A 26900-nucleotide genomic window follows, 5' to 3' on the forward strand; every position below is an offset into this window, starting at 1 on the left:
CTCTGGTTCCTCTGCCTTTTCTAAAACCAGCTTGAATATCTGGAAGTTCACATTCACATATTGCTGAAGCCTGGCTTGGAGAATTTTGAGCATTACTTTACTAGCCTGTGAGATGAGTGCAATTGTATGGCAGTTTGATCATTCTTTGACATTTCCTTTCTTTTGGATTGGCATGAAAACTGACCTTTTTCCAGTCCTGTGGCCACTGCTGAGTTTTCCAAATTTGCTGGCATATTGAGTGCAGCACTTTCACAGCATCATCTTTCAGGATTTGAAATAGCTCAATTGGAATTCCATCACCTCCACTAGCTTTGTTCATAGTGATGCTTTCTAAGGCCCACTTGACTTCACATTCCAGAATGTCTGGCTCTACGTGAGTGATCACACCATTGTGATTATCTTGGTTGTGAAGCTTTTTTGTACAGTTCTTCTGTGTATTCTTGCCACCTCTTCTTAATATCTTCTGCTTCTGTTAGGTCCATACCATTTCTGTCCTTTATCAAGCCCATCTTTGCATGAAATGTTCCCTTGGTATCTCTAATTTTCTTGAAGAGATTTTTAGTCTTTCCCATTCTATTGTTTTCCTCTATTTCTTTGCACTGATCACTGAGGAAGGCTTTCTTATCTCTCCTTGCTATCGTTTGGAACTCTGCATTCAAATGGGTATATCTTTTCTTTCCTCCTTTGCCTTTTGCTTCTCTTCTTTTCACAGCTATTTGTAAGGCCTCCCCAGACAGCCATTTTGCCTCTTTGTATTTCTTTTCCATGGGGATGGTCTTGATCCCTGCCTCCTGTACAGTGTCACGAACCTCAGTCCATAGTTCATCAGGCACTCTATCTATCAGATCTAGGCCCTTAAATCTATTTCTCACTTTCACTGTATAATCATAAGGGATTTGATTGAGGTCATACCTGAATGGTCTAGTGGTTTTTCCTACTTTCTTCAATTTAAGTCTGAATTTGGCAATAAGGAGCTCATGATCTGAGCCACAGTCAGCTCTTGGTCTTGTTTTTGCTGACTGTATAGTGCTTCTCCATCTTTGGCTGCAAAGAATATAATGAATCTGATTTCGGTGTTGACCATCTGGTGATGTCCATGTGTAGAGTCTTCTCTTGTGTTGTTGGAAGAGGGTATTTGCTATGACCAGTGCGTTCTCTTGGCAAAACTCTATTAGTCTTTGCCCTGCTTCATTCCATAGTCCATGGCCAAATTTCCCTGTTACTCCAGGTGTTTCTTGACTTCCTACTTTTGCATTCCATTCCCCTATAATGAAAAGGACATCTTTTTTGGGTGTTAGTTCTGAAAGATCTTGTAGGTCTTTATAGAACCGTTCAACTTCAGCTTCTTCAGCATTGCTGGTTGGGGCATAGACTTGGATTACTGTGATATTGAATGGTTTGCCTTGGAAATGAACAGAGATCATTCTGTCATTTTTGAGATTGCATCCAAGTACTGTATTTTGGACTCTTTTGTTGACCATGATGGCTACTCCATTTCTTCTAAGGGATTCCTGCCCACAGTAGTAGATATAATGGTCATCAGAGTTAAATTCACCCATTCCAGTCTATTTTTTTTTGCTGATTCCTAGAATGTTGACGTTCACTCTTGCCATCTCGTTTGACCACTTCCAATTTGCCTTGATTCATGGACCTGACATTCCAGGTTCCTATGCAATATTGCTCTTTACAGCATCGGATCTTACTTCTATCACCAGTCACATCCACAGCTGGGTATTGTTTTTGCTTTGGCTCCATCCCTTCATTCTTTCTGGAGTTATTTCTCCACTGATCTCCAGTAACATATTCTAATGCTACTGGTTGGGGTAAACTTCTAATTTACCCCCACCCTATTCCCCTTTGGTAACCATAAGTTTATTTTCTATGTCTGTGAATCTGTTTCTGTCTTGTAAATAAGTTCATTTGTGCTATTTTTTTAGATAACACTCCTATTGTTAGCTTTTTCCTTCAAAATGTGCAGAGTCCATCCTCCTGGCTAGCTCATGAGAACCCTGCGCTTTTTCCACATTGCTATGATTCACAGCACTGGACAGGCTTCTCAGTTTTCTGTTACTCAGACATCTCCACTCATCTAAGACTTACATTGTTGGGTATTTTGATGCCCCCAAATATAAAATGAGACCTCCTTCTCCCTACTGTGCTCAGTCTTTCAGTCTCATTTGACTCCTTGTGTGTGACCTTATGGACTATAGCCTGCCAGGCTCGTCTGCCCATGGAATCTTCCAGGCAAGAATACTGGAATGGGGTGCCATTTCCTACTCCAGGACATCTTCCCGATCCAGGGATTGGACCTGCATCTCTTATGTTTCCTGCATTGCCAGGTGAGTTCTTTACCACTAGCGTCACCTGGGAAGCCCTCTTCTCACCAAATTCATGCCAAACACAAAATGGGTGGCGCCTCCATGAATTAGAGCACCATCAAGCACAGCCACATATATGCCAGTTTCAGGACAAGTACTTTGGGGTAAACATAATCTCAAGGAACAACACTAAACAGCTTTTTAGAGCAAAGAACCTGAGCCAGAACCTCCAGGCTTCCACCTAGAGATAAACCATGGATGGGAGAGAAGAGAGCTGGGAGGATTCAGAAGGGAATACAGGAAACTCCTAAAATCCTCACTGTCAAAGAGTGTTCTTTTTAATAAAAATCTAATAATCTGTGTGAGATTGGTTATTATGGGTGGCTAACAGCTACTTTTGTTAGCTAATGGCCCAAGGTGAGGCCAAGAGCAGTTTCCAGTATAATAACTGTCTGGTAAATGCAGCCATGATTGATTTGGAGGGAATTATGAGCATGATAAAAGTTTCAAGGAACATTTCCTCCTTCATGTGCATAACCCACAATATAAACCTGTTCCTTGTTGTTGTTTTTTTTTTTTTTTTTTTTTTTTGCCACTGAAGTACACTGGTCTTTATGCCCAGCAGACAAGGTCCACTCGGGAGAATTAGGAACATGGGTGGGGCAGGTCGTTGGAACAGAGGAAAGTAAATTCATTTTTTAAAAAGGCCTATGTGTAAGACTGGCCCTTTTCTGGCATAAGGGAACTTGGTTCTGAGAGTGTTTCCAGTCAGCAACTAGCTGATAGGACTGGTTCACTCTGCTAAGAATTTTTTTTTTTTTTTTAAGCAATAATATGATTTATTCTAGGGCTTCCCTGGTGGTTCACATGGTGAAGAATCCGCCTGTAATGCAGGAGACCTGGGTTCATCCCCGGGTCAGGAAGATCCCCTGGAGAAGGGAATGGCTACCCATACCAGTATTTTTGCCTGGAGAATTCTGTGGACAGAGGAGCTGGTAGACGACAGTCCATGGAGTGGCAAAGAATCGGATGTGACTGAGAGACGAGGCACACACACATACATGGTTTATTCTGAAAAAAGTATCTTTCTCAGGAAGTCTGGATATGTTGTGCACACTAGGCAGAGGATGGCTATTTGATCAGTCCCCAGTAGAAGCCCGGGCCACTGAGTTTGCAGTGAGCTTTTCTGGTAAACAGCCCTTCATACGTGTCACTCTAACTCATTGCTGGAGGAATTATGCATGTTCTGTGGGACTCCACGGGAGAGGACTCTTGGAAGTTTGCACTTCGTTTCCTACAGACTTTGTCCCACAGGCCTTTTCTCTTTGTTGATCTCTCTCTGCTGATCAGTGTCATGAATCAAAGTCTGAAGTATGACTATATGCTGAGACTTGCAAGTCCTTCCAGCAAATCACTAAACCTGGGAAAGGACGTTTGGGGGCCCTGACACATACACATAATCCAATTTGATTCTCAGAGCCTCACTATAATCTAAATATTATAGGAGAGGGATTAGAAGTTTGTAAAGACTATGAAAGTTGACAGATATTAAACATTTCACAAAAGGATATGATCAGTATTCAAATACAGGTCTTTTTTGCTCTAATCTTGGCTTGTAAACACCCTGCACACCACCCACCTGGGTTTCTGACCTGGTGCTGCTGGCACAGAAAGATTATAGATGGTGTGGTGTGATTATCACCACTGGGCTATTGATAGCCCATTCCTAGCAGTGCTTTCCCTCCCTCACCAGAATGTGAACTCTGCAAGGGTGGGACCATCTTTCTATTACTGCATCCCCAGTATCTAGCAATATATTAAGAACTCAACAAATAGTCATTGAATAAATTAGTGAATGACTGGATGTGTTATTTGTAATTCCTACTTACTATTGTTGCAAGAGACCTATGGAGCAAGGTACCAGTTAGAATTAGGCCATTTTAAAATTGAAGTTCAGAAGATTCAGAGAAGGAATCATTTATCCCATGGTCCAGTAGCTTGGTGTCTTTAAGGACATATCATCCAGGTCTTTCTCTATGCCCTTCCCTCATCGCTGCTGGTCCTTATACTATTAGTGTAACCAGAATGCTAGGAGACCAGCTAGGTCACTGTTTGCCAGGGACTTTCTAAGTGTAGGTTGTTTATATTTTTACTGAGTTGTTAATAGAAAAAGTGTCTCTTATGTTCACCTAGGTTCTTTTAAAGCATTTAATTTTCACCATATGTAGCATGTATGAGTGTGTGTGCTCAATCACTCGGTCATGCCCAAAACTGAGAGGCCATGGGCTGCAGTCCGCCAGCCTCCTCTGTCCAGAGGATTATTCTGGCAAGAACACTGGAATTTTGTTGCAATTTCCCCCTCCAGGTGATCTTCCCAACCCAGGGATCAAAACTGCATCTCCTGTGATTCCTCCATTGGCGGGCGGATTCTTTACCACTGAGCCACCTGGGAAGACCATCAGATATAGCATAGCCTCTAAACCATTGTGGGGTATCTAAGTCAAAATTACAGTAGTCCTTAGACCCATGATTATCACTATAAAGTATAGGAAACCAATAACAGTCCCCAAACAACATTTCCTTAACCCAACCTTTTAAATCATATTTAAGTTTCAATTTATCTAAGTCAAGTTCCAGGATATCAAATACACAAAATACATCCAGGACTAACACACTACTTTGGAACTTCAACTGTTTGGTTTGTTCCCTGGTGACTCAGACAGTAAAGAATTTGCCTCTGATGTGGGAGACTGGGTTTCAATCCCTGGATCAGGAAGACCCCCTGAAGAAAGGAATGGTTACCCACTCCAGCATTCTTGCCTGGAAAATTTCATGGACAGAGAGCCTGGTGGGCTACAGTCCCTGGGGTAACAAAGAGTCAGATACGACTGAGTGACTGACTAACACTTTCACTTTTCAAGCAGCAGCCAACAGCCATGAAACAAATTCCAGGACAACAAAACTGCTGGGGAGTTCTTAGAATTATTTACATCTGGTATAAACTTGAAGTAACCTTGGGTGTAAGAATTAAGTTATTTTATGTGTTCAGTTCTACATTTAAAACAATTTGGGCATGTGTTTCTTTAATCCTTCTTTGGCTCTTTCAATGGAGAGAACAATTTACTTTGATTTGTGCCGCCTTCACTCAGAGTAGCTTGAAAATGAGCCTGTGGCTGTGAACCAGATGACTCCTCTCTCCCTCTATTTCAGCAGCCTCCAGTGCAAGGGACTTTTACCTGAATGTGTTTCCATGTGCACACTTATATCAGAACAGAGTGGAGCTGAAAAGGAGAGACTAGGTGGTAACATTTTCCAAACTTTCAAAATAATCCATCTCCTTTAGCATCATGAAACACCAACACGGATGAACTCACATCCCTCTTTTGACTGGGGTTATCATTTGTGGTAGTAGTCATACCAATTCCAGCTCAGTGAGGGATCTCAGGAAGTCTGAACAGAAGTAGTCAACCGGGAGCAGAGTAAGGGAGGGGTGGCTCAAGCTACTTACAAACCACATGCAGGAAGAGGACCGCTGTATCTGAGCCTAGGTTGTTCTCCGCATAGGCCGTCACCTGGAAGATGCCTGCACTCTTGTACACGTGCTTGATGCCATCCTCAATGGGACTGAAATTAGCGTAGGACACTGCAATCCCGTCCCCAAAATCAAGCTGGATGTTTGTCCTTTGGAGATCACCCTGCAAAGGGGAATAGAAGCTGGTCTGGGCCCATTTGCATGGTCCAGCCTGACTCCTCTCTGATGCTTGGTCCTCTGCCTTTGGCATCACCCCAGAGGCCTGAATCTCTCCCCAAACACCCTCCTGAAGCACTCTCAACACAATCATCAGACTCCTGTCTGATAGCTACTGGGCACTGCAAACAGGTACTATATTGCCCTTTCATGCCAAAACTCAGGTAGCCTGATGTGGCTGATATCATCAGTTATGGAGAAGGTAGAGCTTCTTTGAAGCTCTGAAGTGTGGAAGCCAAGGGCCTCCCTCGATCTCTCATGCACATTAATTGTTCCTCTCTTGTTTCATGATAATAGTAATAGTAGTAGTAACAGCTAACACTGATAAAGCTTCTTTTCAGTTCTAAGCAATTAGTCCCCTCATAACTCTGAAATGTAGAAAGTATTACTGTTCCCATTTAGAAATGAGGACACAAATAAAGGAATTAGACCAAAGTCTCTGTAGCCAATAGTGGAGGAGCCAAGTTTTGAACCCAAGTAGTCTGGTGTCAGTACTCTCAACCACCAGGCTATTATTAAAATTTTCCTATTTTTTGGTATCTATCATTAGGTTCCAAGCATTATGCTAATCGCTTAACACATATTATATAATACCACCTTCAAAATAACCCTGAGATAGGGTGATTATTTCCATTCTATAGATGAATGCTGTCTGCCAGCTGAAAGTATACCTGCGCTCTGTTGATCTAGGCTTTCCCTAAACTTGCCTAAGCCCCCTCTTCCCTGAAGCATTTATTGACCATCTCAGCTCACAAGCATTTCTGCCTTGAGGGATGCCAAGAGCCACATGGGTCCACCTGAGAGATGATGTCAGTGGTTTAGTTGATTGTATCTTACCATCCCAAGTTGATCCTTAGCTTCCTAAGAGCTGATACTGAACCCCATCCTTTCTTGTACTTCATTGTATTTGTACATTGTACTTGAACTTTCTTGTACTTCATCCCACTTTATTGGGCTGACAGTTTGGATAAATTCAACTGAACCTAACCATAAGATAAGGGTTCTAGATGAAAAGGAAGAATCAGGTTTCTCTGCTTCTTTACAAAGATTGTTGATGGAGAAGAAAAAAGAGAAACACATCATTTTGGAATTATGGTTCAATTCTCCTGCCCAGTGACTGTGCTTTCATCACAGTTTCACTGTCTCCCCGGCCATGGCAACCCAGATGTGAGTAAAATATTGATAGGTGCTGCCTTGCCCCCAACACAATGTCAACTACCCTTGAGTTTATGAATATAAATTAAAGTGGAAATGAACTGAAGGCAATTCAGATGGATAAGATCATGGCTCTTCACATCCATTCAAGAGAAGGTTTTAATAGAGCTGATCCTGGAAACTCCCTAGTGGGAATGCGATAATCACCTCCTCTGAATATTAAAGTTCTTTAATTTAAGCACCCAGTATGGATGAAGGCTAAAGAATCTGCCAACCCAGGATAAGGAGCCCTCACTGTCCTGTCCAATGTGGGCCAGACCTAAAAGATTTCTAAAGTATTCACAGTTGGGCGGGGGTAGGGGGTGTGGAACGGGGACACACTCCTGGCCTGCTTTGGTCTCTTTCCAAGATTTCAAGAGCACACAGTAATTTGCATTTAAATTTAGATGGCTTTGTAAATCAGGCAAACTTCCCTGCCCCAGCGCCTCAGCAAGGAGTGCCTGAAAACTTCCCTGGTTTGGAAACAGATGAAACAACTCATATAGGAAGCAAAGAAGCATACAGCAGAGCTAGTCTATCCAGAATGAATGAACACAGTCTGGTTTTACTCCCCAGACTGCAAATGACCTAAAAAGTGAACTAATGGAGCAGGCAGCTGATGGAAAGTCAACTCATATGGCAGTCTTCAGAAAAATAAGTTTAGAGGATTGGGATCACCCTCCCCCATCTTCACACTCATACTTTTAAGACTCTCTAGAAGTCTTGTGGGCTTTTCTAATTAGTAGGGTGAAGGGTAAAAGAAAAAAATAAGGATCCTGGAACAAACAGGAAAAATGTGAATTCCATTCTGGCAATGTTTATAGTATACAGTCTAATGATAATTAAGAGTCCTTTAATGATGCAGGCCCTAAAGGGGTACCTCAAAGAATATATTCAGATCTGTGCCTGCTCAGAGACAAGGGGACCCGTTTGGCCTAGGTCTGTATCGTGGGATGAAGGGAACAGGGTCCCTAAACATGCCAAGCCCTCTTTCACCCCTTCCATCTTATCACACAAGTGGTGCTTCTCACCATTGACTTTGTTTTAAGGACTAGTGGGAACACAAGCTCTTTCTTCTCTTCCCATCTGGATGTGGGACATGACCCGGTTGTGAGTTCTGACCTCAGAGGCCCAGGAGGGGTGCCCCTACCTCCTCCATGAGGATAATGAAGGTTGCATTGTGCCCCTGCTCCGCCACCAGGCGCCCATCGGTCGTCGCCACGTGGAGGCCATGCGGGGCTTTTCCAGGGCACATCTGGGCCTTGGCGGTATACTTCTCCCTCAGGCCGTCTGTGCAGTTGTTGGACACAATTCGCCGGTACCTAAAGGGTATTGATCATTGTCAGTCATGTGGTTTATCACATGTATGTGTGCTCGTGTGAAGCATGTATGGTAGAGTGTGCAAAAGAGCAAGAGTGAGACAGAGATTCCACACAGTTGCACCTGACGTCTGAGTCCCAGAGAAGACAGCCATTTAGGAAGCTAAACAAATGCTGAGAAGCCACTATCCCTTCATCTCAGGAAGAGCAGCTCTTTAAACACTATTATCGATCCTACCTGGTGAACCACAGATCAGATCAGTGTCTAAACCAGCCAAGAAAAATCAATGTCTGACTCACGCATGAGGCAGGAAGTGGCAGACCCGCTGGTCTAAGGAAACAAGAAAAAGCAGGTTCTTCTCCCTGTGAGAGACAGACTTGTTTCTACCTCCCTGAGGCCAGAAAGCAGCTAGAAGATCAGCCTTCTTCTAACTCTGATTACTCAGGAAGCCACTTCCTGTCTTCCTTTGACACCAGGACACCACCGCATACCCTAACACCTACTAGTTCTTACTTTGGAGCCACTGGATTCTTTTATAGCAGATTTTCTCTCCTTGCTAATATTTCATTTCCCATTCATCACTAACACCAGACCAGGAGCACAAGAGTGAGACTCCTATTTGATCCTGCTGTGGTAAAACTGTCTCAGAGAAGAAGCCTGCATGGGAAAATCTCCCCATAAACACTGTGACCTTCTAAGATAAGAGCATCTTTGGGCACGGTGATGACATGTCATCTTTCTTGACCGCTGACCCAAGCACGTGAAGCCAAGACGAGAGCTTGCCCACAGCCCTGACCTGCATGACAGACTTTATTTCCAGGCATATTACTATCCGTAAAATTGCATAAAATCAATGTTCTGGTAAAAACACATAAAATAAATGCACCATAGACACCACTACCACCGCCACCACCATCATCACATCACATCTTCTTTCACTCTGTGTGTCAGGAGTAATTAACCAGTCTATCCATGTTGCCTTCTTCTGGTGGCCTTGAAAGCAAATGTCTATATGAATGATATAGGTCCTCCACTCTACCTGAAATTTCATCTCTCCCTGACCCCCACATACTGCTGAACTAATAGCCCAACATATTCAGCAGCGGATCTCAAGAGGATGTCAAGCAAATGTTATATGCAGTTACTGCTAATGTGAATTTATACTATATCCTCTTGCTGCTGCTGCTGCTAAGTCGCTTCAGTCGTGTTCCAACTCTGTGTGACCCCATAGACGCATTCCACCTGGCTCCCCCGTCCTTGGGATTCTCCAGGCAAGAACACTGGAGTGGGTTGCCATTTCCTTCTCCAATGCATGAAAGTGAAAACTCAAAGTGAAGTCGCTCAGTCATGTCTGACTCTTCGCGACCCCATGGACTGCAGCCTACCAGGCTCCTCTGTCCATGGGATTTTCCAGGCAAGAGTACTGGAGTGGGGTGTCATTGCCTTCTCTGATATCCTCTTGTAGACACATATTATTTTAATTGGCAACTAAGTTCACAGTGGGTCTAGAGCTGCCCTGTCTAATATGCTAATCACTTTTCACCTGTGGCTACTCGGCACTTAAAATGTGGTTAGTGGTGCTTGCTGAAATGATAAGAATGTTTAGTTAAATAAAATATACCATTAAATTAATTTCACTTAAAAATATTTTTCAGTGTGTAAATTAGAAAATTTTAAGTTATATATCCTTGGAAAGAAAGTTATGACCAACCTAGACAGCATATTAGAAAGCAGTGACATTACTTTGCCAACAAAGGTCCGTCTAGTCAAGGCTATGGTTTTTCCAGTGGTCATGTATGGATGTGAACGTTGGACTGTAAAGAAAGGTGAGCACTGAAGAATTGATGCTTTTGAACTGTGGTGTTGGAGAAGACTCTTGTGAGTCCCTTGCACTGCAAGGAGATCCAACCAGTCCATCCTAAAGAAGATCAGTCCTGGGTATTCATTGGAAGGACTGATGTTGAAGAAGCTGAAACTGCAATATTTTGGCCACCTGATGCGAAGAGCTGACTCATTGGAAAAGACCCTGATGCTGGGAAAGATTGAGGGTAGGAGGAGAAGGGGATGACAGAGGATGAGATGGTTGGATGGCATCATCAATGGACATGGGTTTGAGTGGACTCCAGGAGTTGGTGATGGATAGGGAGGCCTGGCATGCTGCAGTTCATGGGGTCGCAAAGAGTCGGACACGACTGAGTGACTGAACTGAACTGATGTGGCTCATAGTATAGTTCTTTCAGTCAGCACTGGTCTATATAATCAAATTTTTATTATCTATAGCTTCTTGCTGACCTTTATTCATTTAGAATATACTGAGCTTTACCTGTGATAGACATTTTGGAGGATGTCACATCTTAAAGTACACTTGATATCATCCACTCTTGCTCTTAACTATGGCCAGCTGGTAGATGATTTTTAATAGAAGCCAACATTTAAATAACCTAGAGGTATGTATAGGCATTTTTAGAGAATCTTTTTTTTTTTTTTTAAGTAGTTTTTCCCTTTTATCTTCTTATTTGTTTGGCTATTAGCGGTTTTGGCACACTGAATTTGCTTACAATTGGGTCCACATATCACATGATCTGTGGTGTTGGAGAAGACTCTTGAGAGTCCCTTGGACTGCAAGGAGATCCAACCAGTCCATTCTGAAGGAGATCAGCCCTGGGATTTCTTTGGAAGGAATGATGCTAAAGCTGAAACTCCAGTACTTTGGCCACCTCATGCAAAAAGTTGACTCATTGGAAAAGACTCTGATGCTGGGAGGGATTGGGGGCAGGAGGAGAAGGGGATGACAGAGGATGAGATGGCTGGATGGCATCACTGACTCGATGGACGTGAGTTTGAGTGAACTCCGGGAGATGGTGATGGACAGGGAGGCCTGGCGTGCTGCATTTCACGGGGTCGCAAAGAGTTGGACACGACTGAGCAACTGAACTGAACTGAACTGATCACATGATCATACGAGAAGCCCTAACGCAATTACCTGCTTGCTATGTCCACGTGTGCTCTGGCTGAGACCTGGCCTAGCTGGTCATATATGCCTGTTACATCTCTCTTCCTCAAACTTCAGAGCACTTCATTCTCCAACACCTCGTGTCTTTAAATTTCACTCTGCAGGATCTGTAGTTTGAGCGACTTGACCCCCAAGATAGTCATCTATGATAAAATTACATCAGCAGTGCTTAAACCTCAGCTCACATCCCAAGAATCGCTAAGAACCAAATGTTTGGCTAAAATAAAATGTATACTTCTCAGAGTATCTCAGATCACTTGATACATCTCTTCCATCATGTTTTTTCTTCTCTCTAGACATCAGCTGTGTAGGTAGTACTCTGGCCACTCTTTTACAACCAGGTAAAGTAAAAATACTGAGATGGGGAGTAACTTGTGTGAGACGTTAGAAGATCCATCCACTGGAAGAGTTGAGACTGGATTCTAGTCCCTTGTTATTCAAAGATGAGTGCTGGGACCAGGAAAGGCAACAATGTGTGGGAGTTTGCTGAAATAAAGAATCAATGCCACTGCAGATCACCTGAATTAGGAGCTGCCTTTTAACAAGCTCCCCAGGTGATTCATAGCACATAAAAATTTTAAAAACACTGTCTTCAACCACCAATCTGCTTTCCAAATCTGTACTTGGTCACAGAAGTGGCAAAGTAAAGAGGAAAGACAACAAATCACGGAAAATTTTTTTTCAAGCATCTGAGGAAGTAATAAGTAACAAAAAGAGAAATACACATAATTTGACAATTACAGAAAGAGTGCCTTGAGCTTCTTATTCCAGGAGTTCCCAGGATGGGACTTTGACTTTTCATTTCGTTTCCATCATTGGTCCACAAGAGCTTCAGCTCATCTATCACTAAAGAGAACCATAATATCTGCATACCACTTGTGTTAATTTATTTCCATCAGGGTCTGGAAAATATGGTGGCATCTCTTTCCAGAAGAGAAGACCTAACTAAAATAATAGCTATGATATTTCAGAGGCAAACAGCAAAAGGTATTGAAATCTGGGTAATCAGAAATCTCTTCTATGTTCAAAAAACCTAGGTTCAGCTAAAGAACCCCTCGACTTTCTTCAGAAGCCGCCTGCTGTAAACAGACTATCTATGGTCTTTCTTGCTTCACTAGCAATGCTCCTCTGATCCCAGCTTAGTGCATAGTGAAACAGGAAGACAGTGAGTGGGGTTCCTTCAGGTAAATTACTTACCCAGTACTGTTAAAGTAGCTTTGACCAAGGCTGCAGTCCTTTGATGGAGATGCTGGATTGTACCAGAAAGCAGGGACACACTGGCTCTCTCCATGTCTCTCATAGCCATAGTCACTGTCCGGAAAATAAACATTGAATACTGCTGTAGATGCACAAATGTGAAAATATCCACAAACACATATAAACACAAATATATCTCTCTGCTGCTGCTGCTAAGTCGCTTCAGTCGTGTCCGACTCTGCGCGACCCCATAGATGGTAGCCTACCAGGCTCCCCCGTCCCTGAGATTCTCCAGGCAAGAACACTGGAGTGGGTTGCCACTTCCTTCTCCAATGCATGAAAGTGAAGAGTGAAAGTGAAGTCACTCAGTCGTGTCCAACTCTTAGCAACCCCATGGACTGCAGCCCACCAGGCTCCTCCATCCATGGGATTTTCCAGGCAGGAGTACTGGAGTCGGGTGCCATTGCCTTCTCCAATATATCTCTAACCATCCGCAAAGCCAAACACATTCTTTAAATATTCCCAGTAGGGGCAAAATTCATGCTTTGAAAACAGATTTTCAGACTCAGTCATTTGGAGTCCAGTGTACAGAAGACATAGTGGATTAGCAAATGGAGAGTCCAGGTTTAAAAAGGTGTGAATGTGTAAGGTACACTAGGTTGGGTGGGTGTGAGGGATGTCATAAGCTTAAAAGCGTATTTTGGGTCACAGTGGATTTACTGAAATAAACGGACGTCAATCAAGAAGATGATTTTAAAAGTAAAGATCTATTTATGTGATATGGTTCCACACTTTATTCCAAAATGGATTTCACTGATTTTATCTTCATTTTTTCTGGAAATTCTCTCTCAAACACATATACACATTTGCATTCACATTCAAACTTTCCCCAGCTATTTATAACACAAGCCCTCTGTGTCCTTTAGGAAACAAAGAAATAAAAAACCCACAAAAGTTAGACTGTAACTCTTCTCCATGTTTTTGTAAAAGCTGAGCCATAATAAAATGGAGAAACGTCAGGTATGATCCCTTCTTCTTCCCTCAGCACTCCAAAATGAGGGAGTCAAAGGCCAGTGTGTGGTGTGAGAGGAGGGCTCCCATTGGAAATGTAAATGGTGTTGCCTTATTTCTTGAGGTTTTATAAAACTCCCAGAATTGTAAATGCCAAGGTACAAAGAGAGTAAGAAAGTAGGCATTATTGCTCTTACAACCAACCCCAGGATACAGAAGGTGGCTTCACTCGGCAGAAGTCATGCCTTTCTAAGTCAAGCATCCAAGGGTTTCCTGAAACCCACAGGCAAGGCAGACAATGTGGACCTTTGAATATTGATCCACTGAATGTTAATGAAACATGCAACAACAGGAAAATAACCCTTTCCTGACACACTCCCCCTTTCTTTTTCTACTCCCATATTCTTTGAGACATGATTTAATTAAAGATCAATGAAAATAGAGGCAAATTGTCTGTGTGGGCAACTGGGGTAGGAATGAAAGGGAGAGAGGAAGAAAAGTTTAATTCTGCATTTATTTATTACTCAGTATGTGCCCTGTCCTGTGAAAGAAGGGCCATCATTCCTATTCTCAAGGGGTTTTCAGTCTTTTGGAAAGAGGAAGACACCATGCCTCCAATCCAACAAAAGAACAGAGGAATACAGTCTGAAGCCGAGTACAGTGTAATACAGTATGAAGCAGTACAGTTTAGAAGTACCAATTAACTGATGAGATTATATAAATATCTGCTGGGTTTGATCCCACCCTACTTCTCACCACCTCCCTCCAAACCAAACTCAGACCAATCTTTCAATCTCCTTTGTCTTTGTATGTGGTATTCCCCGGAGCTTTTGAAGCACTCTGCCCTTTTCTGTATTAGGCAGTTTCCTAAGCATCCTTCAATAGCTATGCCTGATGAAGCCATCCTTGCTTTCTAAAACCAAATCTTTGTGGCTGTACCATTTTGGGAAACATTGAGGCTAAAATAAGGCAGTTACTTCTGTTGGTTTTGTTCAGCAATATTAGGGTCTAGAATAGGACACTATTTTTTTTTTCTTTAAAATTATCTCTTCAGGTCTTAAATAAATATTTAGTGGGTAAATGGTACTCTCACTGCATTTTTAAATAATCACACTAATTATCCCATTGCATTGGTCTATTTCTTCAGGGAGACTGTGAGTCTATGGTTAACTTCCCAGTATGTACCACAAAGCATCCCAGGAGCTCAAAACAAGTCTGTGGAGTGAGCATGAGCTCGAGTCATTGCAGATGGCTACACAAAAAGGTGAAGCTCAAGACCAGCTTCAATAAGGTGAGTTTAAATGAAACTGGAAGAAAAGGAGAATGGGACATGTTTGTCAAGATAATCTTTTGCCATGCCTCCCAATTAATGACTGACGATCTTCCCCCTGAGAGTTCATATGGACTCAGTATTGTGCCAGCTGCTAACAGCCCATGAGAGCCTACTTAAAATTCAAGGCACTTTGTGAGTTAGATAAGGTTGTTAAACACAGTTTAAATAATGATTTAAAATTTATACAAAATTTTACTTATATTCAAAAGATAATACCTAAGACACAGAAATTCCCCATTATTTTGCTGCATTTATTATTACCATATGCAATAAACACTACACATAAAATGTCATGATATAATCATTATATGCTCTTGAAATCATTTACATCTGTGTACCTGTATATAGTAGAAATACATGTTTTGTCTCCTAATTCTTCATTCAGTGATCTCATGTTGGCAGCATAAAATCATATATCATGGGGATATTTACAGCAATCACCAATCACTACTAATAAGGGCTTATTTACTTCTTTGTTCCCGAGAAAATGGAATTCTCCAGAATTCTGGAGTGGGTAGCCATTCCCTTCTTCAGGGGATCTCCCCAACCCAGGGATCAAACCCAAGTCTTCCGCATTGCAGGTGGATTCTTTACCAGCTGAGCCACAAGGGAAGCCCAAGAATACTGGAGTGGGTAGCCTATCCCTTCTCCAGGGGATCTTCCCGACCCAGGAATCGAACCGGGATCTCCTGCATTGCAGCTGACTTCTTTACCAACTGAGCTATCAGGGAAGCCCAGAGAGAGAGTAGTTAAATATTGTCCAGCACAGTACTGAATATCTGATTTCAAAGTATTATTTACCTGTAGAAGGATTTGGGCTGTGATGGGCCTGCACTACTAGAAAATCCCCTGATAGCTTTATATGGTAAATCTATCGACTGTCCTGTTAATCCCAGAAATATTTGTAATTGTGGAAGGAAGGGTGCTCTCCTAAGCAGCTTTATGAGGGAGGGAAATGTCATATGCTCCTTTCTCAGTGTAACCATCTTTAGCAGTAATGTTCAGCTCTGCTACCTGTTAGTGATTCAGTAATTAAGAAGGTGCATCAGCCACGCTGCTTTGCCCCAAAGAGAAAAAGCACTGCATTAATATTTAATAACATTAATGGAAACATCACTAGCTGCCCCCAAGCTGTGGCTTTCATTACCTTCTGCTAAATGTATACTATTGAATAAAATCTCTCATCCTATCCAAGTCCTCTCCCAGCTCTGAAGTTTTTATGATTTCAGCAAATAAGCAGGGCCAGCTGCTGCTCCAGCTTCCTGGGGAAAGGTATTTTTCTCTTGAATTGTGACATTTGGAGAGAATGTGCCAGAAAGTTCGATTCGCCTCAGGAAAGGAAGCTGCCACAGCTTCTGCAAACACATAGGTAGTTTTCTTTAAGAAGTAAGTCACCTCTGTGTCTTCTTTGACTATAAATGGGGTGAGAACTTCTAAAAGTTTAGGGGAAAATTGTCCATTTCCAGGGGTGTGTGTGTCCTCAAAATCCCACCCATAGAGAAGCCTCAAACAATCCAGAGAGGGGATAGATAAGGAAAGGCTCAGAAACCAAAGAGTTTCTGCATGTCAGAAAAGGAAGGGACATTAGTATTACTTGGACTCAATCCCCTCAGTTCACAGAATGGAAAGGAGAAGAAAAAGAGAAAAAAATGACTTGCTAAAGATTGTACACAGCTGTTGGGATGTCAATCAAAGGTGATAACTGAGACTCCTGACCCCTGGCCTGGCATTAGTATAAGCCCATGAACTAGGCATTTAATTATCAGTTCAGTTCAGTTGCTCAGTCATGTCCGACTCTTTGTGACCCCCTGGACTACAGCATGCGAGGCTTCCCTGTCCATCATCAACTCCCAGAGCTTGCTCAGATTCATGTCCATCGAGTCAGTGATGCCATCCAACCATCTCATCCTCTGTCAACCCCTTCTCCTCCTGCCTTCAATCTTTCCCAGCATCAGGGTCTTTTCCAATGAGTCAGTTCTCCACATCAGGTGGCCAAAGTATTGGAGTTTCAGCTTTAGCATCAGTCCTTCCAATGAATATTCAAGACTGATTTCCTTTAGGATGGACTGGTTGGATATCCTTGCTGTCCAAGGGACTCTCAAGAATCTTCTCTAACACCACAGTTCAGAAGCATCAATTCTTCAGCACTCAGCTTTCTTTATAGTCCAACTCTCATATCCATACATGACTACTGGAAAAACTATAGCTTTGACTATATGGACCTTTGTCAGTAAAGTAATGTCTCTGCTTTTTATATGCTGTCTAGGTTGGCCATAGTTTTCCTCCCAAGAAGCAAGTGTATTTAATTCCATGGCTGCAGTCACCATCTGCAGTGATTTTGGAGCCCAAGAAAATAAAGGCTGTCACTGTTATCACTGTTCCCCCATCTGTTTGCCATCAAGTGATGGGACTAGATGCCATGATCTTAGTTTTTTGAATGCTGAGTTTTAAGCAGGCTTTGAGGCCCAATGTCATTCTGAGCCCCTTGGAGCTGGCCAAGAAGTCATGGTCTCTGCTGGCCCAGGGGTAGGGAGTATCCTACTCTCAGACCATGCACAGTCCCATCAAGACTTACTGATCTCCAGTTCTTCCAGTCTCCAATTTGGGATTTAAGGCTCTAGGATGAGTATTTCACAGATGTCTCTGTCTCATTTTAGGAGACAATAGAGTGTGGTTGATTTGGGATCAGATAGAGGTTTTTAGCAGACACAGCATGAACACTCACCAAAGAGAAGCAATCACAACAAAAACAATGGACTAATAATAAACAAATCATCATTTTGTAATGCATAAGCCTAAATTCAGCCATAGAAATAGAAAGATAATTATATCCCAACCATTTCATAAATGGTTCAAAAAACCAAATAATCATGGCTCGAGTATTTCTCCTTATCTAACACTAAGCTACCTATCTGCCCTTATCCCTCTATGCATCAACAGCCTTCATATAACTGCTTTCTTAGATATGCTGCTCATTTTCCTCATACTTACTTAGCAGCAAGTCTACATAGCTCCATTACCACCACCTACAGGAAGCCTTCCATCATTACTCCAGTCCTTGGTGGGCTCTTTGTTCTGAATACTCCCAATACTTTCAGGTAGGACCAATGCTGTCCTAAAGAACTTTCTGTCTGTGCTATCCAATATGGTAACCACTAGCCACATGTGGCCGTTAAGCACCCAATACATGACTAGCTGAAGAAATGAATACTTTGCTGTTTTTAATTTTAATGCAAATAACCACATGTAGCTAGCAGATACTATGCTATACAGCATAGGTCTGGATCATGAGATTCAACACCCAATTATACTCTTTATTATTTGCTGTCATGCTTTCTTTGCATCCAATAACTCTGGTTTATACATCTTCGATTTTTCTACAATTTGCTGTCTATAGGAAAAATACAATTGATTGGACTCTATACACAGAATAATAAGGTTGAGTAGATTTCAGACATGCCTAAATTTATGTGCAATGGCATATCCAAGTCTCTTCCCCTTAGTCGTCTACATTACCACTTGATAAACGCACTCTGTGGATACTGAGCCATAATGGACATGGAAGATAAACACTAAGACATACTGAGACTTAGGATTCTGGAATCAGACTATTATAATTTTGAGTAAATATATTAACATTCTTTGTATCTCCATCTCTTCACCTATAAAATGCCTAAAATAACAGACTCTCCTGATTGAGAGATTAAGTGAGATTATCCATCTAAAAATCTTGGCACATAGTAGATGCTCAGCAAAACTACTGCTGTGAGAGTGATTGGATGAGTGAGTAATAAAAGAGAATAACTGGGCATAATTTCTAGTGCACACTGGTTTCTCACTGAACAAATGTACTTGGACCTCCCGGGGGTCAACTACTTCCTAGGAGACTCCATAAGACTTGAGAGGAGACCTCTTACTCTCCCTTTTCTGACTACCCATTAGTCTGCTTACTTCTTGAGGAGGATTTGCCCCTGGCCCCTCACCAGTACCACGATGGAGGATGCTTCAGAGTGGTTCTCTACAGTATACCTGAGGCTGGGGGATTTATGAGGCTGTTAAGTAGAAACATCCATATTCATGTAAACTGCACACTTATACGGACGCCCACTCTGCATAGAAGAGAGCGAGCAGCAAAAGTCAATGAAAAGTGAACGCATTAGTCACTCAGTCATGTCTGACTCTGCCATCCCAGGGACTGTAGCCTTCCAGGCTCCCCTGTCCATGGAATTTCCCAGGCAAGAATACTGGAATGGGTAGTCATTTCCTTCTCCAGGGGATCTTCCTAACCCAGGGATCGAACCCCGGTAATGGTTCCCTACAAATAACTGCATCTGAGAATCTATAAAGCCTTTTTACTTCAAGTAGAAAAGGGATACAAGTGGAAAATACCTTTGCTTTGTGAATCCAGGCTGCACTCCTTAACTTTTTCACCAGAATCAAGGCGTTTAATCTATCCTCCCAAGTCTCCACTCCCTGCTGTCTCTCAGATTTAGAAGTTGCCTGGACCAGTCCAATGGACATTACCTGATCTGATTTAGGGAAACAGCTAGGGAGAATGTGCATAACAGCTTATACTAACCAAGCTGGGCTTTTCATATTTCTTAGCTAACGATTCCTGGTAGGAAGGAGCCTTGAGAAGGAAGCAGGACTATGAAACTATTGCCATACATGGATTTTCCAGCACAATCATTAATGACAGACAAACTATTTTTGATGGAAAAACTATTTATGACTAATATTTATGCTTACTGAAGTTGACTTAAAAAGAAAAAATAAATACTCAATGACGTCCAAGATGTCATCATAACAGCAAAATATCCCAGAAATTTCAGAAATCAAACTCTCTTTGCCATATTCAAAAGTAGTGACTTTATTCGGTCACATGATTTTTTTTTTTTTTGCTTTTTCTCTCAGATTATGACAACTAAGCCAGCCTCAAGTCTTGTGTTTGTTTGTCTTATCTCTGACTCATTCTTCTATTTTCTTTTTTTTCTCTTAAAACATTTTTTAAAATTATTATTATTTTTTTTTACTTTACAATATTATATTGGTTTTGCCACACATCAACATGAATCCATCATGGGTGTACACGTGTTCCCAATCCCAAACTTCCCTCCTACATCTCCCCCCACACCATCCCTCCGGGTCATCCCAGTGCACCAGCCCCAAGCGTTCTGCACCCTGCATCGAACCTAGACTGGGGATTCGTTTCTTATATGATATGAGGCATGATCCCATTGTTCACTGCAGCACTATTTATAATAGCTAGATCATGGAAGAAACCTAGATGTCCATCTACCGATGAATGGATAAAGAAGTTGTGATACATATACACAATGGAATATTATTCAGCCTTAAAAAGAAATGCATTTGAGTCAGTTCTGATGATATGGATGAACCTAGAACCTATTATATAGAGTGAAGTGAGTCAAAAAGATAAAGATAAATATTGTATTACATGAAATCTAGAAGAATGGTACTGCAGAACTTATTTTCAGGGCCGCAATGGAGAAACAAACATAGAGAATAGACTTACGGACACGGGGAGAGGGGAGGAGAGGGTGAGAAGTATGGAAAGAGTAACATGGAAACTTATATTACCACATATAAAATAGATAGCCAATGGGAATTTGCTGTATGGCTCAGGAAACTCAAACAGGGACTCTATCAACCAAGAGGGGTGGGATGGGAGGGAAGTTCAAAGGGAGGGGCTATATGTATACCTATGGTTGATTCATGTTGAGGTTTGACATAAAACAACAAAATTCTGTAAAGCAATTATCCTTCAATAAAAAAAATTTGAAAATGAGGCATGATTGGCTATAGAAAGGCAAATGTATCATATCTTATATATCTCCTCTTAGAATTCTATAAAGTCTTCTTGAATGCCATATACTTATTATAATTCTAATTATTGTTGTTTAGTTGCTAAGTCAAGTCTGACTCTTTTGCAACTCTGTGGACTTTACAATTCTAGCACCAATGGCCTAAACTGTTTGATTTGGCATTGGTTTGGAGTTAATGGCACATTCTATATTAAACGTCATCACCAGCAGTTAACCTAGATCATGTGAGGATGAGTTTTAATTTTATTTATTTATTTATTTAATTTATTTTTATTTTTTTACTTTACAATACTGTATTGGTTTTGCCATACACTGACATGAATCTGCCACAGGTGTACATGAGTTCCCAATCCTGAACCCCCCTCCCACCTCCCTCCCCATATCATCTCTCTGAGTCATCCCAGTGCACCAGCCCCAAGCATCCTGTATCCTGTATCGAACCTAGACTAGCGATTTGTTTCTTACATGATAGTATACATGTTTCAATGCCATTCTCCCAAGTAATCCCACCCTCTCCCTCTCCCACAGAGTCTAAAAGTCCATTCTATACATCTGTGTCTCTTTTGCTGTCTCGCATACAGGGTTATCATTACCATCTTTCTAAATTCCATATATATGTGTTAGTATACTGTATTGGTGTTTTTCTTTCTGGCTTTCTTCACTCTGTATAATCGGCTCCAGTTTCATCCATCTCATAAGAACTGATTCGAATGTATTCTTTTTAATGGCTGAGTAATACTCCATAGTGTATATGTACCACAGCTTTCTTATCCATTTGTCTGCTGATGGACATCTAGGTTGCTTCCATGTCCTGGCTATTATAAACAGTGCTGTGATGAACATTGGGGTACACGTGTCTCTTTCAATTCTGGTTTCCTCGGTGTGTATGCCCAGCAGTGGGATTGCTGGGTCATAAGGCAGTTCTATTTGCAGTTTTTTAAGGAATCTCCACACTGTTCTCCATAGTGGCTGTACTAGTTTGCATTCCCACCAACAGTGTAAGAGGGTTCCCTTTTCTCCACACCCTCTCCAGCATTTATTGCTTGCAGACTTTTGGATTGCAGCCCTTCTGACTAGTGTGAAATGGTACCATGAGAAATGGCATAACATAGAGAAGAGAATGTGGAATTTGGCTAGATTTGCTTTTGCTCCTCATCTCTTTCTCTCCCAGGTTATGTGATCTCAGTCAAGTAATTTATATTCCAGATGCTAATTTTCTTCTCATTAAAATATCACAGTAATGACGCTGACATTATAGGGTGTTAGGTCCAGGTGGTACTTGCATTGGCAAGCTGAGAACCACAGAGCAAGGGCTCGCTTCCTCCACTTCTTCACTTATAGATGCATTTTGACAGCAGTTTCCAAAGGACCGTTTAGAAATAGTTTAAGCAAAGCCATCACCACTGAAATAAATGGATAACACCCAAAGGTACAACTCCGAAAATAGCGCTTATATGGATATATAAGCTCTAGTTGACTTGCTAAAAATACCTTGGGGACCACTTAACCCTGGGGTATAAGATTAACAATAACCACAACAGCAAAAGCTATGTACACCATTAGGATAAATTCCTTATTCACATTAACGATGAATATGAATTCATTTATTCCTCCCTAGGACCCAATGAGATACATGTTATTCATTTGCAGTTTATAACCCAGGATGTGAAGTTGTAGAGATTAAAAAATTTCCTAAGGTCAGAAATTGAGCATCAGAGCTGGGATATTTTTTTTTCAGACTAGTAAATATTAAAGTAATTGCTGAAGGAAAAATATTTATGTTACAATTCTTCCTTCAACTGTGAGGTTTCCCCAGAATGGGTGAGTGTCTAACAACTCAGAGAGACACAGGAGAAAATGTGGCATGACATACAGAAAGATGTGGAGTCAGTCTGCAGAAGGACACAAGGAAGGCTGATGCTGACATTCTGAATACTCAGGTTGACATCAATATGTCATGTACCATAAATCTGAGTGGGCCACTGTATATACTGCTATGACTATTCTTCTGGATTATGGTTAATAATTTAAATTATTCTTCCCAAGTATGAAAATAGCCTTTGTTTCCAAAGGGTCAAAAATACCACAGATAGGATCCTGCCATTCAAATTAAATTCAACTTAGCACAATCCATGCGGTTGATGCTTCCTGAAGTCAAGCTTTTCAAGGCAGGGATGAAGAGCAGGTTGGGAGCAGTCATAACTGTCTACTTTGCTTGCTATTACCAGTATAGTCCTAGTAGAAAGCAGGAAATGAAAGATGGATTCCCAAACAAAATCAAGAAACAAGCTGGATGAAATGAGAATGAAGGGCATGAGGCTGTTGGGCAGGGGCAGCTGTTCTGTGCCTATTTGGACTTAATTTAGCTATTAGACACCATTAGTGGTAAAGAATCCACCCACAATGCAAGAGACACAGGTCTGATCCCTGGGTTGGGAAGATACCCTGAAGAAGGGAATGGCAACCCACTCCAGTATTCTTGCCTGGGAAATCCCATGGACAGAGGAGTCTGGTGGGCCACTGTCAATGTGATCACAGAGAGTCAGACACGACTTAGGGACCAAACAACAACAATAACAAAACCCTAATGCAACTCTGTCATAGTCCTGCCCCTTCCATGTTTATAGGCTGTTACCTGAGCCCTTAGCTTTATCTTTTAACCTATAATTAATATAATGAAAATATATAAACTGAACTTCAGCTTTTGAATATGACACAGAGAAAGAATTCATCCAATTGGGATTAGCATGGAATCACTCTGCAATTACTAATGAGATCACTCATTCCCACGTTTGGGAAGGTTTTTGCCTCTCTTAAAAGAAACAACATTTAGAAATACTGTACAACTGGTTTGTCCTTACATTGGGGGCGGGGGGAGGCACTGAGCATACAAAAATAAAGAAAGTCAAAAATTCCTGCACTCACAGCACTTACATTCTACTTGGGAAAGACAGGCAAATTATAAAGCAATCAAAAAACACAATCTCTCTATTTGTGATTAATACTAAGATGACAACTGAACAGGGTGATATGCCTGAGAGTGCTAGGGGAGGGGTGAGGTCAGATGGTCTCAGAAGGCATTTCTGAGCTGCAGTTTTTGCTGAGGTATGAGTGCTCCAACAGTGCCAGTCATACTGAGATTTGAAAGAAATATCTGTACTTGCTGTTTCTTTTGCTTGCAATGAGTCTGGGTTAATCAAGGTGCAGGAGATAGTGGTATGGCTGCAAAACGGTGAACGAAGAGAGAATAGTTAAGAAGTTAAGGAACAGTGCTAGTGCATCAATAATCTACAGTGCAGCAAAGAAAGAAGGTTATATTATATTTTAAGGGAGCAGGGAAGCCACTGTAGTATTTAAAGCATAGGAATGATAAGATCTGACTTGGGTTTTTAAAATATAATTTTATCTCTTCTACGGATGGATGGTGCTGGAGAAGACTCTTGAGAGTCCACTGAACAACAAGGAGATCAAACTAGTAAATCCTAAAGGAAATCAATCCTGAATATTCACTGGAAGGACAGATGCTGAAGCTGAAGTTTCAATACTTTGGCCACCTGATGCAAAGAGCCAACTAATTGGAAAAGACTGATGCTGGGAAAGATTGAGGGCAGGAGAAGGGGGTGACAGAGGATGAGATGGTTGGATGGCATCATCAATTCAATGGACATGAGTTTGAGCAAACTCCAGGAGATAGTGAAAAACAGGGAAGCCTGCTGTGTGGCAGTCCACGGATTCACAAAGAACTGGATATGACTTACTGACTGAACAACAAGGATGGATTTCAAGGTGACCAGAATGGACACAAAGAGTGAATTAATAAATGTTGAGGTGATCCAGATTGCCATGGACATGGGTAGTGGTGCTTTGCGTTGGAATGTGTTTTGGAAATAGAGACATGCAAGGACTTCTGGATGGCCTGCACCTGAGGGTAAAGGGAAAAATTAAGCTCTCTTGGGATTTGGACTGAATGGATGTCTATGTGTTTTACTGAATTTGGAAAACTGGTTTGGGCTGGGGGGGCTCAAGAGAAGTTGGAAAACTGCTTCTAATAGCGGGCATTCGGGAAGAACTCTGCTTGGCAACATAAACTTTGAAATCTCTGTTACCAATTCAAGGGAAGATGGATGCTGAGTAAACAGATGGACACACAAATGTCTTCATCTAAGAGGAGAGACAGGCTGGAGCTGGAGGTAAATATTTGGAAATTTGTGAGTCATTAGCTAAGAGGTGAGATCCAAAGTCATTCTCTCTGGTTTTCATTAGAGGGAGGGAAAAAGAAATGGTGATAAGAGAGTTCATTGGAAAGAGCACAGTTCGAGCTCTCGTGTGTGGAGGTGACTGCCCATGGTGGCAGCTCTCTGAGCTCTCCATGCCCAGCCCCTCCTCTTGGGGACTTTCCAGGACAGCTGCTGACTGAAGACGAGAAGTCCCCTTGGACACACCACTCTAGTAGGACAATGATCTTCCCTGTGAAAAGCTTCCCCCTCCTCCTTCTGGGGCTGTAGACATCCCATCTGGCCAGGACCTGAGGCATCCAGGCTGGCAGGCCAGCTGAGTCATGCCTACCTCCTCAACTTCATCTTCACGCTTATCCCCCAAACCAGTCCGTGTCCAGCTGGAACTGGTGATGAGACATAAAGAGACTCACCATTCAAAGTCCCAGTCAGCACAGACACAGGGTTCTGAGACCACTGTCCCTGAGGAGTCTCGGCCCAGGGCACACTGAGCTCCTGGCTTGCGTTTCTTGAATATTTTCCTTTCTCCCATGACGCAAGGCTCCCCCTTAGGAAGAAAGTCCACAGTGAGAGAGGCAGAAAAACACAAAAGACAGTGAAATAAGCCAGCATTAGTCTTTGCATTCCGTTTTGGTCACTTTATGTAGAAATCTACCTCCCAGGAACCATTCAGGAGTATTCAAGATTAAACGACTGATCTCTTACTACCAGGCAAGAGGAACACTGGGGGAGACTGGCCTATTACTGTCCCTCCACCCAACCTGGCCAGTGATGTCTGCTTCTCCACTTCCACAGAGAATGCAAACATTCCAGGCATCCCCACAGACCACTTGGCAATTGACTGAATTGCCATAAATTCCAGTGGAAAGTAATCCACTGTTGGCATCTTTCTCACATCATCTTCAGAGTGAAACTGAAGTGGACTCAATATGTTCCCTCTCTATGATAAACAACCATGCCTGAGTCCTTATTCCTAGTCAAGAACAAAAAGAGAAGAAATTGGTACAAGTTATAGGGACTCAATGGTTCTGAAGACAAAAGAATTTTGCCTGTGTTGAATAGCACTAAATATCTGCCTTGCTAGAGTCCCTCACCCTCAGCTTTCTTTGGGGTCCTGGTCCCAGTACTCCTGGGCCCTGACTTCAGGATGGCCTGAGAAACGCTCCCACTGTTTCCATTAGAAGGTAAAAATGATCAAACCATTAGATGATCAAACCATTAGAGGGTGTGCTGGTCGCTTCATTTTCCATGGGTAGCGCTAAAACCCCAGGTCATCACTGTTGCCTCTCTTCCAGGCTGCTCAGTGATTTCAATGACTAGATCAGGATTTCAGGGTGCACAGCAGTTCCAAAACATCATATGCCCCCGCTCAACTTGGTGTATGAATTCCAATCCCACCCCCACCATTCACCATTTTCCCCAGATGGCCAACTACTTCCCTCCTCCAAATAGGAAGACCCACAGGACCAAACAGGGCTTGCAGCGGCCCCTGTTTCCAGGAGCCAGGGTTCCCCAGCCGGCGTTGTACCTGATTGAGCAGGTGCCAGGTCTGATAGTCCTCCTCGCTACAGTGTCGGCTGAAGATTGATTTGTAGTCCACCTTCACCAACTGCCATTCCGAGCGGAGGCTGAAGTGGCCAAAAACTCTAAGTGTTTATGGGAGGAAGGAGAGAGACAAGCAGAGT

General features: G+C 42.2%; 1 protein-coding gene across 1 annotated transcript in view; it reads right to left on the minus strand.

The window, feature by feature from the left end:
- SORCS3 (sortilin related VPS10 domain containing receptor 3) overlaps positions 1 to 26900 on the minus strand; it is a 650187-nt gene that overhangs the window by 38963 nt on the left and 584324 nt on the right. The window contains exons 15-19 of the mRNA XM_005698449.3: positions 26744 to 26861; positions 25629 to 25762; positions 12791 to 12904; positions 8411 to 8582; positions 5827 to 6013 (exon numbers count right to left, since the gene is read on the minus strand). Coding sequence (XP_005698506.3) covers positions 5827 to 6013; positions 8411 to 8582; positions 12791 to 12904; positions 25629 to 25762; positions 26744 to 26861 — 725 coding nt within the window. The remainder of the gene's footprint in view (positions 1 to 5826; positions 6014 to 8410; positions 8583 to 12790; positions 12905 to 25628; positions 25763 to 26743; positions 26862 to 26900) is intronic.

This window comes from Capra hircus, chromosome 26, assembly GCF_001704415.2.
Source record: "Capra hircus breed San Clemente chromosome 26, ASM170441v1, whole genome shotgun sequence".
Classification (NCBI taxonomy): Eukaryota; Metazoa; Chordata; class Mammalia; order Artiodactyla; family Bovidae; genus Capra; species Capra hircus.